At 37.3% G+C, this 20127-nt stretch overlaps 1 protein-coding gene across 1 annotated transcript in view; it reads right to left on the bottom strand.

Annotated features, from left to right (window-relative positions):
• LOC149800349 (uncharacterized) overlaps positions 1-20127 on the bottom strand; it is a 70880-nt gene that overhangs the window by 33067 nt on the left and 17686 nt on the right. Inside the window, exons 9-13 of the mRNA XM_089958392.1 lie at positions 17278-17367; positions 16575-16667; positions 14485-15276; positions 9379-9425; positions 6375-6511 (exon numbers count right to left, since the gene is read on the bottom strand). Coding sequence (XP_089814518.1) covers positions 6375-6511; positions 9379-9425; positions 14485-15276; positions 16575-16667; positions 17278-17367 — 1159 coding nt within the window. The remainder of the gene's footprint in view (positions 1-6374; positions 6512-9378; positions 9426-14484; positions 15277-16574; positions 16668-17277; positions 17368-20127) is intronic.

Here is a 20127-nt window from a genome sequence, read left to right as displayed (position 1 = left end):
TACTTGTGTAAAAACGACCCTGTATCAGTGTGGTTACTTCGCAGCGCTGAAAACGATGCGGATACCTTTGATCAGTTTGTAAGACCAAACGGCGAATTATATCGCACTGAAGCATTTCACAACAGGATGAAAAAAACCGCCATAGAATTTGAGGAGCATGATGAACAACTGCTAACAAATTGTTTTACGATTCCATCGGTTGTAGCTCATGTTGCAGCAAGGAAAAATGCGTGGAGACCAACGCGCAAGGAATTTCTGCCGGATGTACAATCCAGTTGTTTGGAGTATTATCACGGTGGATTATGGAACACTGAATACAACCGCGACGCTATGATCTCGGTTGATATGGTTGCCTGTTATCCAGCGAGTTTTCTCGGGTATGGATCCGCCGCTGAGTATTTCAAACGATTTGGACACCCCAGACATGAAATGACTCGTGTTGCTATTAATGGACCACTGCCTGATTTTGATTTAACCGGATTCGCTCGCATAGTATCATTTGAATTCGCGGCAGGACTCCATCGCTGTTGCTATATTTGGATCGGTAGACACATGGCTGAAAAGAAGTGGCTGCCAATAGCGCTGCTACGGTATATGATTGATTGTAGCATGCTAGTTTCGTTGATTGTCAGTGACGCGATTATATCATACCGGGCACAGACTGAAGTCTGGTTACCAGAACCGGAGCGTCTAGATAGCATAATTGACGAGTCCAGAAAAAACATTGATGCCGACGAGGAATATATCATCGAATGGTCCAGGAGGATATTTAACCAACGAAACCGCGAGGCAAAAGATCTCGGTAGAAGAATAATCGGTAAGTTCACACAAGGTGGAAAAAACCACGACTACAAACGATATTGCTCACGGCTGATTATAGATGACGCAGAATATGATTTCGTAATCAAGGACGCAGTGGCAAAAAATAGATACGTGAACTGCAAAACAGCTTTCTTGTCCAATGGAACGAGGTTGGGTACAGTTGTTACCTACAGCGATGGAGACAGCCCGGCGTATCCACATTTGAGGGCGTCTATGCTGGGTTATGCCGCTATCAATTTATTCTCGATGATAAATAGATTCCCCGATACCGCGGTTAGAGTAGCCGTTGATTCGTTTTATGTTGACGTAGCGTATAAGGGAAACGTAGCCGAGTTTACTAGTCCGGACGAGAGTTGGGGTACATGGAGAATTAAAAATGAAATACGACGCGATTATTCCCCGTCAGCAGATGTCACCGTTGAAAACAACTACTTACGCGGTGATAAATTGTCAGAATGGTCTAATGCACCATCGTGTTCTGATCCAATTTGTAGACACAAGACGGTTTATTTAAGCGGCTGTGGCGGGTCAGGAAAGACGACTCGGGCAATTGAATTATTTCGAACGCGGGCAAGTATAATCGTGCTTACACCGACTCATAGACTAGCGCGAGAGATAAAACAACGAAATGTTGACGCCGTTACTTATCACAGCTTCTTTCGATACAGCGGCGGTGAGTGGACTCCTGATCGAATGGGTGAAAAATTTATTCCCGACATTATCATCTGGGATGAGATATGTACTGTTTCGTTAGATACTTTACAAATGTTTCTTGAGTGGTTGCTGCGCGCGAATACAGCGGTAATCATGTGTGGGGACCATGGCCAACCACCACCATTTGTCGGCGAGGGTCCACATGATTGGTTAAGGGGTTTTGTGGACTATTATGAAGAAACCGATACTGATTACCGAGCACTTGATGAACAACTGCGCGAGGTTAAGAAATTAATCAGATTACAGCCGGATAGAATTCAATGTGAAATAATCCGCGAGGTGATTCCGGAAACGCCGTTGAATGAATTCTGGGAAACATGGAGACCAAACGATTTGATTGTAGCGAGTAGAAAGATAGTCAGAGACACACTTCAGCGGAAGTTGTTTACGTTGCATAAGGAAAAGTTTCCAACGCGTCCAGTGCCGTTATGTTATAGACCCGCGGACACACGGCGGCAGAACATTGAAGTTGAAATTCCAGGCCGGACAGAAAAACAAATTCTCGTGCTGAATGATATCGTGCTCGTTGATATCAGCGTCGTCGAGGACGCGCTACGTGCTGATAAATCCCCGTGGACGCTAGGATACGCAACAACAATACATTCCTCGCAGGGACTAACCATCACGGACACAATTGTTTGGATAGTTGATAATCGCATCGAATGGTCGAATCTAGTCTATCTTGCAGTGTCCAGAGTACGAAGGATAAATCAGCTTCGAAGAATTGTTATTGACGGAGCCGGTGACGGAGTCACTGACGAAGCCGGCGACAAAGTCACCATCGATGCAAGCGTCATTGATAGAAAACTCTCGGGTTACCGCCAACAGGATAAAAAAAAACAGCGGCGTTTTGATATTGATGCCGAATTAATAATCTCGCTACGACAACAACAGAATAATCACTGCGCGAGTTGCAATTGTATAATGAGTTGGCGTTATTCGGATAAAGACACTCGCCAATTTACCGTGGATAGGATCGATAACAGTCTCGGTCATGTCAAAAACAATGTGAGGTTGACCTGTCTTGAGTGCAATAGACGCAACGGCGCTAGTTAAGACCACGTGGGGGTAATTGAGTATCGTTAGGTATCACTTGTAGTTGCTCGCGTGTAAATCCGCGCTGAGGAGCAGTTGAATCCAGTCTATAGATCGGTGGTCTACCAGTTGATCGTGTTATCGTTGATATGTTATGTGTGGTAACACTCCAAATAGGATCGGTAGCCCTTTTTTTACCGCCTTCAAGCTCTCCTGGTTCATACAGATATCTCACGGTGACATCGCCAAGAATCGGCTTAGAAACGCTATTTATTTTTAATTTTCCGGGTATATACTCGTATTTAATCGCGTCGCTGGGCTTCATGTTGATTACTCGGGTAATCTCGTTATTTAACGCTGCAATTACACCTGGCAACCTTTTAACCCATTCACGAGATCGTTTTTCTTGGATAAATTCCTTCGCGTATTGATATCCAAATAACCGTTCAGCGAGAGTCCGATTGAATCGTTCAACAATTGCCTGATCACGATGTAGCGCAGTATGACCTCGTCGTATCGCGACGCTATGATGTTTTAGCGTTGATAAAACAGCGCCGCGAAATTCACTACCAGGATCAACTTGTAATAGATTTGGCCAGCGCAGAGGGCCTCTTCGATAAATTCTTTCAAACGCAGCGGCTACTTCAGTTGCCGACTTTGTTTTTAACGGCTCCGCTTGTTTGTATCGACTCGCAACATCAACTACGGTTAGCGCGTATTTGTAACCGTTGTCATGCGGCAAAAATAGTATATCAGCCTGATGAACTTCATTAGGTACGCTGACATCAAAGCGCGAGAAGTTGATTTGTTTAGGCGGTGGTAGATAGATTTGCCATATAGCCTGTTTGGATAACCAATTAGCCGCAGTGGTCTTTGTTACCTTTGCAGCGCTTGCAAGCTTACCAATTGCGGCCTTCCCCTTCCAGTATCCTCTCGGAGAATAATAGATGGATTCCATGTTGTTATTATAAACGCTATCGTTTTCAATTACCAGCGCCAGAAGCTCCGCTTCCAATCATTAATTTACCTTTCATAGCCGATTTTACCAACCATGAGGCCAATTTTTCTTTGACGGATTTATCAGGAATGGTATTTAACGCGTGAATTAATTTTACGTCCGCGATATGACGCTGTTGAAGATCGCTACTTTTGTAAGCAACATCATGAGCATGACACGCCTTATCGATAGCGTTTATTGGATACTCACCGGGTTTGGGCTGATTTTGATCATCGAGTCTGATATCTAATCGTGTTCCGGGGCCACAGTAGCTATATCCTGGGAGGTGTTTTTCTCCTGGATACTTTGCCCACGGGGTTCCGGGGAGTTTTGCCAATTTGGCTGCGATGTCACCTCCTCGCTTTTTTTTAAAACATCCCCGGGTTTAATAGAAATAAATCTAAATTTCTTTGTACCGCATTGTACGCACTTACCAGTAAGCGCCGATCTGTTATTTCTTGTTGTAGCGGTTGTCATATCATTTGTGCCAGTACGCACTCTGCACTTCACACAATATAGATCCATAATTTATGTATAGAGATATGAATATAATTGATTTTTCGGCGACTAAAACAAGAGAACCAGTTAAGCATGTTGCAGCGTTACCAAACTCGATCCGGATGATTATCATCGGACCATCTGGATCCGGCAAGACGCAATTGTTACTCAATTTAATAATGAGATGGATGAAGTGGGATAAGTTGTATTTGGTTGCTCCTAGCGTAGATGATCAACGATGCTACGAGGTGTTGAAAGATTTCAACGAGAATGCATCAGCGATCGCTAAAAAAAATGTTATTGAGTTTATTACGGATATCAATGATGCACCGGGTATTGATGATATTGATGGCGACGTTAACAATCTAGTCGTGTACGATGATGTTATGTTAGACAATCAAAAAAACCCAGCTAGGATATTTTCCAGAGGCAGGCATAAAAACACTGACGTGATATATGTCACTCAACGATACACTCAGATTCCAAAAGTAATTAGAGACAACTGTAATATTCTTGCTGTGTTCAACGGCGTTGATACACACACGCTACGAAATATTTGGCAGACATGGTGCGGCGGTGACATGGACTTTAATGTTTTTCGAAACTTTTTTAGTCATGCTCAGTCGACCCCACATGGATTTGTAACGATAAATTTACATGATCCTCGGACACGATATCGTATCGGACTTGACCAAATATTCGGTTAGTTGTAAATAATTTTCATTGTAAATAACCACTTAGCAGCAGAGGGGGCGATGACATCGACGCGGTCGTCGACGTGCTTACCGGACGCTGACGACGCTGGGGATCGACGCGCAGAAGGTGTTAATTAAACCAAATGACGTTTGGACGATCCCCCAACGACGTCGTCGTTTTTTTTTTTACCAGGCGCTGACGACACTAGATCGTTGAGTGCAGAAGTAATAATTAAGCAAAATAACGATTGGACAAAATGTCCGATTCGCCCCCTCTGCTGCTTATATGTATTCGGTTTCTTCCTTGGAATTTATTTTACCATATCTATATTTTTTCGCCCGCCTTGTCCCACGTTTTTTTAAGGTTCTTCTGCATTTTAATTAAATATGCATCTAAAGATGTAATTTGCATGCAGTTGTTCATTTAATACAAATTAATACTATGCATATGAACGTAACAATATCACTACTGCTGCATCAAAAGTGAATATTTGTTTAATGCATATTTATTGCAGAGATAAATTGATTGCAACGGTCATAACTTTACAGAAGACAAAGTATTCTAAGATAATACACGCAATAAATACATGATATTGTTAAATGCAGGTTGCAAATCTCTCTCAAACGAATAAAGCATGACAGATGATAGCAATAAATCGGGTCGTGGCATTCCTAGGTTATATGGAGATCTAAATATGAGAATAGCTATAAGCGTATAGGAGTATTTCGCATCCTAATAAAGGTTGTATGGGTGTAAAGAGTAAATAGTACATTGTGCAAACTGCATCTCCCAGGAGAAACGCGACGAAGTATCCAATTGGTTCAAATCGCACTTTCATTTATCCTGCAACTATGTCCAGTCCATAATTATGCTGTGACTAAAATATGTACAAAAGCCTGCGTGACGCGTTACTTTTCTATTTAATAGGATTAGTCGGTACAAGTGTTTGACTGACTGAATGGAGTATAAACAATGTGTATTTGTCAGTGTTTGAAACAATAGAAACAATAACAATGCTACTAATAATAATAATAAGAATAATGAACCTTATTATTCTTGATAGATAGTTAAGCTATTATTCTCTACTTTCACAGACCTAAAATATAACTATATATGAATCAACACCTAGTGTTTCGTCCTACAGATATTTATCAGTATCGTAGCTTTGTTAATACACGCATGTACATGCAGGAATTCAACCGTTGACATCACAGTTCTGTCTTGTTTCTTATGAGATGGAATGTGAGTTCTTCTGCTAAAGCCTAGCTACCCACTGCCCCAGCGATGTAGATCACGTTCGTACCCGATGGTTTTAAGAAAGCTAACCTATTTTTTTTACTTATTTGTACACCCGATGTAGGGTTTCGGAACGTAGAATATGGGGCCTTAGGCACGTTGTGAGTGGTGATTAATGGAGAGAGGAGCATCGCTGAGTAATTCACGTGCGTACTCTCAACAGCAAGTACGCTAGCTCGAATTTCACCATCAGATCTGCTTGGCTTGACTATAGTGGCATGCCGTTGGGAAATGCAGTTTAACAAAATATCCTATGCATAAAATAACCCGTTTATTTTGCTGCTCCGTCAAATGAAGCAAAATCAAACTTGATTACCTGTTGAACAAGGATGAAGCAGGTGGAATGGTATTGCTGTGCTTCGGTAGATTTTTATAACATTCTCTGTTAGCTTCCCTGGAACCCTCTTCCGGCACATGTTTTTTGAGAAACTGATGTTACTGTTCGCATGATCTCTAGTAAATCAAATAAGGATGCATGTCTTTCTCCTCCCTTATACTGACGTTTACTAAACCTCAGGGATCGTCTTTGGGCCATCCCTATCTTTTGAATTTGGTGTTGCATTTTCAATGGCAAGTGGAGGAGAACAAGCTAATCATGTTTATTAGCAAGTGAGTACAATGTGTGTGTGTGTGTGTGTGTGTGTGTGTGTGTGTGTGTTTGATTTGGCTTTTTAACGTAGCTTCAATAAGTCTTCAGTCATATCGCTATGATGTCTGCAATGTGGCAGTTTATAGTGATGTCTAGCACTCAGTCATCATGCTGCAGACATGTAGTATGATGTCCCACACAGTCACGTTATCCTGACACCAGGACGACCAGTCCTAACACTAACCTCTTGATGCTGAGCGCCTAGCGAGGCAGCTGTTAGTATTATTTGTATAAGTGTTTGATATGACTCGGCCGGTGTTTGAACCCGCGACCTAGCGCATTCGGGACGGACGAACTAATCACTAGGCCACCGGATTGGTCTGTAATAGGTAAAATAGGTATACAGTTTGTCCAAACCTATCAAATCGGGATACAATAGAAGAATTAAAACTAATATATGATAGCTTGTATAGTTTTTCGAAGATGGAGCACGATGAAAAACTATGGAGCTGCTTCCCTTAACTAAAGTGTTGTTAAAATGTTTTCATGCATCAGCCTTATGATATAGGATCTCTTATGCAATCTCAAATACTCGTCATTCCAGATTTTTTTTTTACTATCTCGAGAATGTAACACTAAGAGGGACTGGAAGATATATGCCATTTGTTAAGTAAGGTTATCTTCTCCTGTAGCTTATACAAATTATCCATAGTGAAGTCGCCAAGGTACCACTGGCTAACAACCATGAACAATCGCGTTGCTAATGAGTTATGGCCTTTGCATAAAATATCCAGCATTATTACTGAATTTCCACCGGTAAGGTTAATTATAGAGCACGTACATTGATCTGTAGTCCACGCATTCATTCATCCTTATGTAAGTCATCATATATCTTTTTTTTTCCTTGCGTCAGGAACAATTTCTTGCTGGGAACCGCGTGAAAGGCCTCCAAAAAACTGAGTACCAAAACGTATTCACAACGTTATCTTTAAATTAAATTCAATAATATAGGAGTTCAGAGAGAGAGAGAGAGAGAGAGAGAGAGAGAGAAACATATGCATCACAGTTACTTTACAAAATGACACCTTACATGTTTCCAGTATGCCTGATATATATATATATATATATATATATATATATATATATATATATATATATATGTGTGTGTGTGTGTGTGTGTGTGTGATTTCAACGCATTACAATTGACCACAAATAATACAAGGTCGCGAAATAAAACTGACACCAGTATTAACCATGTATACATTAGTACTGTTGGTGACTGGTTAGGAGTTTGTAAATATATATGTGTGATTGTATGTTAGCCAGAAATCCACGTCTAATCGTAAATTGAAAGGTCTCATTGATAATGTATAATGCTATAAGTGTTTATGTGAATATCTGTATTCGTGTGTTTCCGTATGGGAGTGAATGGTGTTGTCGTTGTCGATTCCGTAAGTCAATAAAGAGAAATTTACAACATTTCTGATATAATTGTGGGTTAGCTTCCGAAGAAATTACGAACTGGTTGATCCTTTCGACAAATGTAAAGTTTAACAAACTTAGACTAGATATAATCAACGTAACGAAGCAAAATAAATAATACCGCTTACTTTCCGCATCGAGAGAGAGAGAGAGAGAGGTACAGAAGAAAGTGGAAATGAAAGGCCTTTCAGTATTTGCTTATTTATTCATTTCTTTATATTTTATTTGTGTCAAGCAAACGTTATGCTACATACAAAAAATGACACTTCCAAAGCGTTTAGCAAGGTTTTAAAAATGGCGTTTCTAACATCTCTGACGCTTGCAACTCTTATATTGCCTATTATGTTCATGTGTCACGTTTAATTGTAGAATAAACACTCCATCTTGGCTTACTATTGATCTGAATTGCGTTTACTAGTTAACGTAGCCACGTTATTACTGCCGATGCATATGCAGTGAATCCCACCATGCGATATGGCAATCAGAAGTGTGATGCGTCCTGAATGAAGCATAAAGGTTCAAATCACCGTAACTGATGTAGAATAAATGGCAAAGGTGATACATTCGTGAGATGTAAAGATAAGCTGAGATATAACAGTTAGTTGTGATCAATTTGTTGGGTTTATCTTTTGGGGAGTGGGTGGGTGGGTATGTAGTGATATATCATTGTGCTTAAACGAATCACAAGATTAATTTAAACATATCACACATGGTACTCACATTTCTTTTTAAACGGAGACGTGAGCACCATTAGGAAAAATCAAGAGACATTCAATACTTATACATTTACTTTGTAGAGAATACACGAAGTTTCTAATCACGGAATTAGTATATTTTGCTTGTTAAAGAATTTTAAACAGAATGATACAAATACACGAGCTTGTAACGACAACTGTGCAACGCTTAGTTACCAGTGTGTGTCCTGGTGCAGGTCATCCTCTAAATTAATTTCTTCTCTACCACACATAGGTAAACCAAGAACAACACACACACACACACACACACACACACACACACACACACTGACACATCTTCATTTTATGTTACATGAGCACAATGTAGCTATATTTTGTATCATTTAGATGTTTATTGATCATATATCGAGAATGTTTTCCAACCTAATGCACTAAATCAAGATACTAACGATAAAATAACACACCATGAACAGACAAAAAACCGGTTATTTATGTTGTGTCGAATGTGAGTTCCACCTATACGTATCTTACGAGCTAAAAGCAGGTCAACTTACCTTGTATGACTGTTCGTGTTACTTGGTACACACATCTGTGCTCTTATCTGATCATAATTCGACTTCATATAGTCAAGCTACACTTCAAAATTTCTTCCTTGTATCTTGTAAGGCACAAGACCCTATATCACTGCATGTAGTTTTCTGTCCGTGTTCAATATATTTTAAAAACTATGTGCCGTAAACTATATTGCAAGGCTGTCGTGTAACGATGGAAATAATCTCAGATGAAATTAAGGAAGGCCGATTGGTGGAACTCTATACCAAATTAACACTAAAGGGACTAAAAATTCAACAAGGCATACAGCACAGACAAACAGCTGTTTAACTCAGTATGAAACGTTATTACGAATACGAGTCCCACCAATGTATCTACCTATCTGTCTATCACTCTATTTATCACTCTCCCTATCTATGTATGTATGTATGTATGTATGTATCTATATCTATATATATATATATATATATATATATATATATATATATATATATAACATGTAAAACATATTACTATAATTTATAACATTGTTGCAATTCCACTTCAACAACTACTACATCTGACAATGAGATTCATCTTATAAGGAAGGAAGGAAGGAACGAAGGAACGAAGGAATATAGCTTAAAATCTATAACAAGCAAAAACTGCTTTACGACTAATTTCAATCACCAAGGAAATTGCACTACTACTACTAATGCTGCTGCTGCTGATTCTGCAACAGCCGGTACACCATCATTAACAATTACCTTAGGTAGGCCTAATTTGTTTTCTCTCCCGAGAAATAAAGATCACGACCTGTCTGTGTAGTTTTCAATTCATGACTTGTATGTGGGTGTGCACATATTTCAACTCTCTGCAATAAACGTACCATACCTGTCCTCTGTTCGCACTTGTATTTGATAGTATTAGGTTTTTAAAAAGAATACCCTTTAAAACAACAGTGCGTAACCTAGCAGAATCACTAATTGTGTAATACGTGGATACACGTAAAAATATATTGACAACAATATCAATACAACAAGATTCAGAAAACATAATCACAAGCTAACGATCCTATTTTAATCAGTTTGCTACAGTAGACCTTAAACACTTTTCGCATACTGTACAAGGAGATTGATTTTGATACCAATGTTAATATTAATAGTTGTACACAAAAAATAATATTAACATTTTTTGACTTGCTACATTTCAATGGTCTAAAGTTAATAGCCAGAAAAGATCAAACACGTTTAGAAAAATTCAACAAATAACTTATTTAATACACAGTGAAACCTTTAACATAACTTACTGTATTGTGATTTAAATTCCAACCAGTCCTAAAATGTTGTATCCAAAGTCAAAACGTAGAGAGTGTTCCGAATGAATTGTATTGGTGTTCCGAATGAATTCCAATCTTGAATATCGTGATGAGCCAGTAGTCTGTAATGTGCTAATCTGCAGACAGTTTTGATATACCGCAATGAAATAATCCAGAATGTCTTTGAATGAATTCACAATGATCTTAAAATAGCGATTTATTTCCAAATGTCAGTAAGAACTTTTTAATTCCAATGACGACACTTGACCTTTAAATAAGAATGAGGAATTTCGCTTTCTTCAGAACCTTATGTAGAAACCTTAAACACAATACGATAGCAAGGCTATGGGTCATTTTACAATCAAATTCATAAGCATATTCTATACAAGTATATTATAATGCTAGACATTGAACTCAAAATCCAAGTATATAGACCATCAGGTACGCATTTTAAAACCTTCTAAGACGAAATGTCCATGTCAGCATGTTTACATTATCTTAAAGTGCAATATATAATCATTGAAAATGTTAACTATGTAATGTGTCGTTTACATATGGACCTTACAATCTACAATCATGGACAATATTTAAAGACATAATATAGATATAACGATACATAGCAACAAAGTCAAAGCGATGTCTTGAACAAGTATTTAGTTCTTTTCCATAACCATATTGAGCGTATACACAGCAGATGAATGTAATTAGAAGTAAGACTTTGTGTCTGATGGTTGAGTTTCTGACTTGCAAACGTCTATGCATCAGCTTCTGCATACATTGAACTCCTCACAAATAAAGATGAAGTGTGATGTGAAAACGACAAGGAAATTAGTTCAGTGAAATATATCCACTATATTACCACCCGTGATCATCATGCTGAACTCATTTATCCTGTTCATGCAGATAACGTCTATATATTACAAGGACACTAGGATGTCACAGTGCTGCAATTGTAACACAGAGCTGATGATGTAACCCGATATTTTGCCGTGAACAGAAAGATAAGGCAAATATCAATAAAGGTATTTGTACATGCCTACTTCACAAGTACAAAAATAATATATTGATGGTCTCACAGGCTCGTAGAACTTCTAGTGACCATATGCATTCGATTCTTTGAGGTGACGATACGTATATGCTATAGTATTTGCATACGTTCCAGTTTGCTTGAATTCCACTGCAGATTTCAAAAACATACTGCATCAAGCATTTACGAGATGCACAGAACTTAATCATTTCTTTCATCAGTTTATAATTTCTAACCTAATTGTCGCCATGGGGTCCCAAACACTGGCAACTTGTTGGCTTCTCGAATTAAACAGGAGTTTCTTTAGTAACCCGGTCGCCATATTTGCATGAGCGGGTCTATCTTTTGAAGCAAAAGATGGATGTAGTTCATCATGTATATATTAATCTCAATAATGCCGTATATTTGTGAGTTCTCTCTTTGAAAACATGTAAACAAAAGTTTCTCCATTTTATTTGTTCAATTTGGTTTGAAATATTAGACTGTATCTAGAAACAAGACAAGGAAAGTGAGCAGTCTGCCCGCTTGTTTGCTTACACTGAGCGTTTCATTTTAGCTTGAAACGTGAATAATTTAACTGTCTTAAGGATTGACTGGCGACAATCAGGTTAGAAATTATAAATATATGAATGAAATGACTAAGTGTTGTGCATTTTGTCATATCATTTATGTTTTTCATTTGTAGGATGGAAAGGGGTGCAAAACAGGAGGTTGTTGGAATACTGTTGTTAATTTGTATTATTATTTTCTTTGCAGTATTAAAACTATAAGGGTAACATGCAGAACAATGAACAATGTAACATCCATTTTATGAGTCTACAAGAATAGTCGGTATTGCATATTCCTTGTGAGTGCCCATGGTCGTCATTCTCTGACGAAATGTTAAACAATTTGCAACGGTACAACTTTGAATATATTGCAGAAGCATAATAAAGACTTTTAATTGCTGCCCTCTAGCCTTGCAATATTCGAAATAGGTGAGGTGGTCACAATCCTATCCTCAAGCCGTAAGATTATTCAGTGAAGAAAAGTGTAATTAACTTATAAACATGTGTATTTTATTGTAGAAATATCAGCATTCACTTTCCGCCAATGGCGATTTATATGCAATATCTGTGCCGCTAGACCTACATGGCTTGCATATTCTGACACAGCTATATTCCTAAACATAATCGTTGCTATTGAAGTACAGAGGAGATTGAGCTTTTAAGTTGGCTGAATGATTTTATGCAATATATCAATTCCATGAGCATCGGAATCAAGTGCCTTGTCCAGAGCGACTCCCCTCCCAAGGCAGCCAGCCCGGTCGGGACAAGATTCGAAACTTTATCCCACTAAATCTAAGCCAGGCACGCCACGATGTTGTGGAGGATTTTGCAGTGAGATCCATGACATCTGAGCGAATGTAAGGAACTAACCCTATTAGTGTTATATTGACAAGTGACAGACCAATATCATTATTGTTTGTGTCAGTATTTACCTATGTTGATATCATTTTATCCGAGAGACCAAACGACTGTAATTAATAGACTCTTCTGGAATATCAATAGGCGTTAGGTTAGCAACAAAGACGGATTCAGTTCTCCCTAATCATTCATTTGAACGTCAAATTTCATATATTCTGATAAGTTGATTTACAATAAATTGCATTGTTGTATACTTTATTATGTCCCACTCTTGTCACTAGTGCAGAATCCAGTTCAGGCGTGTATGAGAGTAAAGGTATATCGAACACCGGTGACTGTTTGCCATGGAGGAATTTACATATAATTGCGTACTTCCTAAATAATTAAACCATTCTGAAAAACGATCACAACTGAAACTCGTGTTTAGTATTTTCCTATTTCCTTTGACCACGATGAATAAAGAATCAGAGCTTAAGAGCAATAATTGCTTGAGGAAGTTAACACTTTACCAATTGTCGATACATTATTGAAACTATCTCTTCCTCGTTATATTAAGCGAAAGATATAAAATGCAATAGATGGTGAAAAACTGTTTAGTACTATTTGAATATTTTAATGACTCACATAATCTCCATACAAGAAACATTTCCTGGCATAATTTGTATGAGTACGATTGTTGCACGTAAATAACATGACACTCTATTAACTAATCTCCAAAGCTCCACCTACTTATAGCCGAGAAGTATGCGGGTTATCAAGTTCGCAAACACAATAAATAAATTTCTATTTTAATTGGTTGTACGTGAAATTAAAGAATTATATAAATAATGCAACTGGCAGAAAATCACAAGATCGTAGATTTGCATATGATTTTATTCAGTCACCATGTATTTAGTCTGTCTCGGAAAATATATCATTCTTTGCATTAAAACATACATACAGGCAAACGTATTGTACAACGGTCTACACACGTGTAATAGCTACTTCCAGAACAGAATTTGTTAAGAAACTTAACTTACATTATGTGGACAAAATCGTTGCATCAAGCCTTTCTTAATAATTCATTGGTTACAAAAGCTAAAGTCAATAACTTCACTATCTGATATTGGACATTATAATGCTCTCTCTCTCTCTATCTTCATTTGATTGTTCCACCTTTTGTTATCTAAATGAAAATACTATAATAGGTGGGATAGCACAATTTCAATGACATACATTATGTATTTTTTCGTGGCTGGCAATTTGTTGAGTAAAATATTGCATAGGAAATGCGAGAATTGTCTTCAAAAAATCATAGCATGTAACAAGCAAAATGACCTGCAAATTCACAATTCTATTTTTTCATCTGTTTCTTCTTATAAAATACCTCTTAATTGTTATTTGTCTTCACCTCTATTGTCTGTTCTTTGAAACAAGCATTTGCATCTTTCTCCAAATTAACATCATTACCAAAGCTGAGTTCTTCTGTATCGAAGTCATCTTGACATAGAACATTTTCATCTTCCTTTGACTCGTTAGATGCATGTGACCATCTGGCATAACCATCGTTTCCGTCCGAATTGGTAACCTCTGTATTTATATTAGAAACGTAGCAATATTCTGCATCAGATAAATCATCATGTTGATCAGATCTTGGTTTTAAATTCTGAGCGTGTTCCTTACCTGTCTCCTGTGCCATATCATCATCACCGGGTGGCTTATGACTTATGCATCCGTCTTCATCTTTGCGTATTAGAATATCGCTATTGGAATTATCCCCATTGTATTCCTGGTCTGTATCAACATTAATCGTATCACCATTAATATTAGGGTTTTCACCATTCTCTTCAACGGTCGATTCCGTTGCTTCTGGTTCTCCATTTAAGCCCTGAGCAACGCCTTTTTTCACGATTGGACCATTCTTGTACAAGAACACTGCAGGCCAAACAACGTATTCTACATATTCCCCCGCCCTTGTATAGCTTACAAATTGAGTTGTGTCAAAACGTAAAAGAAAATTGTTTGCAGCAGCATCAGGTGGACCATCCATTTGGCCTCGGCCGAAATCTAAATACATTTGAGGGTCCTTTATACACATAAACCAGCATACATGGGAACATTTCTGAATATATTTGTCGAGAATACCGCAGTCCTTGCACTCAAGCTGATCAATGAATTGATCTCTTGTATCCTATATAGAAGAGAGGAAGGCTTTGTGAAACTGAGTATGTAATTATAAATAACAATATCTAATTTACAGTGGCAATACTAGGGCTACATAATTAAAAACGCAATTGTTCAACAAAAATATGAATTTAGTTTGCACAGGGAAGTTCAGACTTCGACAACAATAAACTGATATAATGGCGAAAAATATAGAAAAATAATTTCACAAGTGTTTACATTAGATAGTATTTTAGTATTTGTGTGACTGTTCAATGCAAAAGTATTACTAAAGGTGAAATAATGACAATTAAGGCAAATACATCAACAACGACAACATGGACTGGTATGCAGATATACATAACATTGAAAGTTTATATTATAGTCTATCAAATTTCACATATTTTAAAAAACACACTTTCAGATAGCTAAATAAATCTCTTTATGATGGTTTATCTCCTTCTATTTAGATTATTTACATAAACATCAACTTTACTTGTAGATAAAATTGTTACATATCGACATTCTAAATATGTACGAAGCAAACAATACTTTTTAACTGCTATTTGTGTACGTCATGTTGTAGTGTGTTATCATTGTTTGAGTCATTAATCCTAAACATACAGTTGGACAATAACAATTTTACCAGAAATATATGTGAAACAGTACTATTGCAACCACTTATCCTAGATCCTAAGGGGGATTGCAATATTTCTCGCCTTGCTTTAGATATTGGTAAATGATATCGCTCGAAAAAAATAAAAGAAGAAAACTCACGAATATAAAAAGTAAACCTAATATGGTTTAACTGTTACTAGGTACACATGCTTATGGAATATCCACCTCAAAACGGACCTCAGCATTCAGTGGATTTCCAATACGCAAAGAATAAGAAAACAGTTTAGAAAGCCACTAATTAAGTAAAACTGGTAATGCTTTGCCTAGTGATCAATTACATACACGAAACTAAATACAATAAAGCAAGCGAAGGACAAAACCTTCCACGTTTGGTGTCAGGAGATGTCAAATATGTCTGCACATTCTTAATAACGTTAGAAAGTTACAAAATAGGTTAAGAAAAGCATAAGTAAGGGATGACCCCATGAAATAATAACCGAAAACGCAGAAAAAAACAAGAAATACGCATACGACGTTTGGCAATGAACAATTCATTTTCCTCAGTTGTTTAAAGGAATCAGTAATTATGTCTTGAACGAGACGACGTTTGTTTGCAGTCTACAATTGCTAAACAATATGAAGCATTTATGCGCCTGCTGAAATCGTTACTTGTATCGTTTGGAAGAAGAAATAGATTCGAAACCTAACCTTTACGATACGACCAATAATAGATTGAAACTGTGTAGCTCTGCATTCTCTCAGCCTCTTAAGTGCTTCCTTGAGTGTAAAATCATCTTTGCTCTGGGAATAAAGAAACAAAGGAATTACTATATATATATATATATATATATATATATATATATATATATATATATATATATATATATATATATATATGTATATATATATGTGTGTGTGTGTGTGTGTGTGTGTGTGTGTGTCACTTGAGTGACATTATTGTAATAAGTCGTTTTCCCTTTTGTGGTATTTCTAAAGCTGACAAGAAGTTAATAGTAATACCAATAATATTTTTCATATAACTCGATTTCACTCGTCTTGGTCGTCAGTACGGAGTAATGGGCTCTTTGTTATGTACCGTATTGCCCGTCATCTGGCAGTCCTCTGTCATAATAAACAACGCCACCATATTTCAGCGACTGATTCCTGACACATGAAACTAACTACCGGAAGAGTATGCTTAGATCTACGAATGTAGTTGTGTTTATCATTATTTAGCCATTTTGCAAATGAAGGTACAGTATAGATTGAATACAAAAGAGGGTTAGAAATTCAAGCTTGTTGATAAATAGGCTGGAGACATCTTTCTTAACAAACTGATTTATTCTGCTTTAACCACAGCATTAGGCTGGGCATGATGTCAATTGATTTAGAATGATTTGATTGGTGTTACCTCCCCGGGTAATCCAAGATAAGACAACATTGCGTTCTTTAGATCGTCTGCTTGTTTCTGTGTGGATTCCAAGCATACTGTGTAGATGTTCTGGAAAAGGATATAACATAGATTATTGAAGGAAAGAAATTGCACACATGAATACTGTAAAACCAAACCAAGAGGGATATAGTAAGCTAGAACGTCAAGTGGATGGAACAATTATCGGCTCTAAATAATATTTTCGGCGAATGTAACCTATCATTTTATGCCTCGTTTACATAATTATTTTTAAATTGGTTATCACACACATACATACACACAAACCTTTTTGGTTTTGTACGAGGACGTATTATAATTGTATTCGATGTTAGTTCGATTTTTCCTGAAGTTAATAAGAGAGTGTAAAGTTGCTCACTGCTATTTACTGTTTTTGTTTATCGGTCATGAGTGAATATGTTTTCATGTCTGATGTACGTATTTTGTTCGTGGTTTCAGCTCTTACTGATCTAGGAACTGCTCATAAAGTAGGCACGAAACATTTCATTCTCCCCGTTCATAAGGACTCGTAGATGGCCGTATATTCTTAAGGCTGTATAGGTCCATGAAACTTTCAATTATTTGTCTTGCTATCATGCATGGTTGTTTGTTAGGACATAAGCAATGTTTGCTGGTTAATTTTCCATTTCGCCATTTTGATTATCGGTATGTCAGTAAAATTTAAAATCGTATCATGCTGCTTTGATTAGATAATATTAACAGTTCGAGCGACATTACTTTCTATTTTACTTATGGCATTAGTGTAAGCTTGTATTCTGTATATAGTAAATAATATCTTTTCAAGAAAATGGAATCCACATAATGACTGTCATCCTGTGTATGTTTTAATGTGCATGCTTCAATACTTTTAATGCCTGCTTAAGTTCATCTATCTCGTTTGTATGTGTGCGATATATTTCCGATGAGCGATAATGTTAAGTACACTTTCTGAGGACCAGGCATAACAATACAAATCAAGATCCAAGCGTGTTCACGGCCGTGTGTTGCACAGTTTAGCGTTGATGTGGTTATATATTGAACTCCAATATGGATTATCAGGTGCACAAATGACATTAGTTTCTTATGATTCATTCGAGACTTTGCCTGTGCGGAAATCGGAAATAATTGTGTCCACGTAGTCTGAGCTAATGTTTCTGCCACCTGTTATATGAAGATGATATTTTCTTCAATGTAACATTTAAATTGGACAATTTTCACAACCTGCCATCTCAAAACGGAATGGTGTTTGAAATTTTGACGGCTGTACTAATCCATTTCTGTTTGTTTTATCCGTTAGATATGTTGTCAGAATGAAATGAGATAAAGGAAGGGAGCTGTTCGTTGATATGTACTTTTTGTATTATATGTACCTTTTGAATTACTGCTGCGGTTTCGTATATTTTGTTTCCAGAACGTATATAAGCCAAAGCGAGAAGCGAGAGATCACACGACAAAGATAATGGTGAGTTGTGGGATGAATAGCCAAAGCGAGAAACGAGATATCCCACGATAAAGATAATGGTGAGTTGTGGAATGAATAGCAAGACATTTTTTATCAATTTAATTTTTGATTGTAGTTTTGCTTTCTACTGCATGTTTCCTGCTCGATGGCTATGAAGTTGTATCAGTGACATATACAGTTGCACTTTTGTAATAGGAGTTAATGTGCTTTTCAAATGCTACCTAATAGATTCTACTTGTTGGTGGTCATCTTTAGAAAGGTGAAATTAGAATGGGGGTACGAATTGTGTTTTAAAGTACTAAAGAATAATAAAGAGGTGACCACGACTCGGACAAACGAACGATGAATGAAATTATATTCCACACATTTGCTGAAAATAAAGACAATATCGATTTTAACTTGCAAAGGTTTGAGAGGTACGTAATCACTCCGACTGGCAATGAAACTATTGTATGCTCTTCCAAGATGCTTACATTAGGTTAAGAACATTAAATGTGTACTGCTGAGAAATACATTATTGACAATATGTGGGAAAAATATATCACCTTTTGAAATATAGTAATATTGATGTGTGAGATGTCGACATTGGCCAAAATGTATCAGAATCCATGTGAGTTTACGGAATGTGATTATGAAGGACAACAAACAGGATTAGCACTCTAATGGGCAGGATTCCCAGGAACAGGAAGGCGCTGTCAAACGTGATACTTCCAAAACGAAGGACAATTACCGAACCATCAGCATGTCCGAATACGCACCTTATTCAGTGTGCAATATAGTTAGTAAGAACGTATCTTTTTCCATATGCTAGAGAACTACTTGATGGATTAGAGGTCACATTTTTCACCTTGTCCACGTATGTGACGCAGAACGATGACGTAACTAAACATGTAATGTTATAAACGTAAACTGACGTAAAGTCCAAAATTGTTACCTGTGGAATTACAGACGGGTGAACGTTTATGTCAGATTGATTTGCTTAGAAGCTATTGCTTTTGTTCTGGAGTTTTCAAATCCAGCCTTGTGCGCATGAACAACTGATGTTAAACCATGCCTGTTCAAGGTCATGTGGTGCCTAACTAAACGTTGCTGTAATTTATATTCATGGAAAGTCAGCACCCGTACTGTCAGCTTCAGCACATGATTAGGGAACCTTTGGGGACGCACATTTGTGGGACTGGAGGAAATACTGCTGCACTTTCGTCGACATGAAATAGCCAATATTGTGTTAAAAGTGCCATTCATAAGACGACATCCCCACCATTCACTTCTTTTTACCCATATCTTGTGACAACAACACCACTATTATGGATTATTTGACTAGTAATAACGTGACATGATATCTCAATGACATCAATAAAATAATTGTA

The sequence above is a fragment of the Sinohyriopsis cumingii genome, chromosome 5 (genome assembly GCF_028554795.1).
Source record: "Sinohyriopsis cumingii isolate HCF-2022 chromosome 5, ASM2855479v2, whole genome shotgun sequence".
NCBI classification, from domain to species: Eukaryota; Metazoa; Mollusca; class Bivalvia; order Unionida; family Unionidae; genus Sinohyriopsis; species Sinohyriopsis cumingii.
This window is presented reverse-complemented; position numbering and strand designations above follow the sequence as displayed.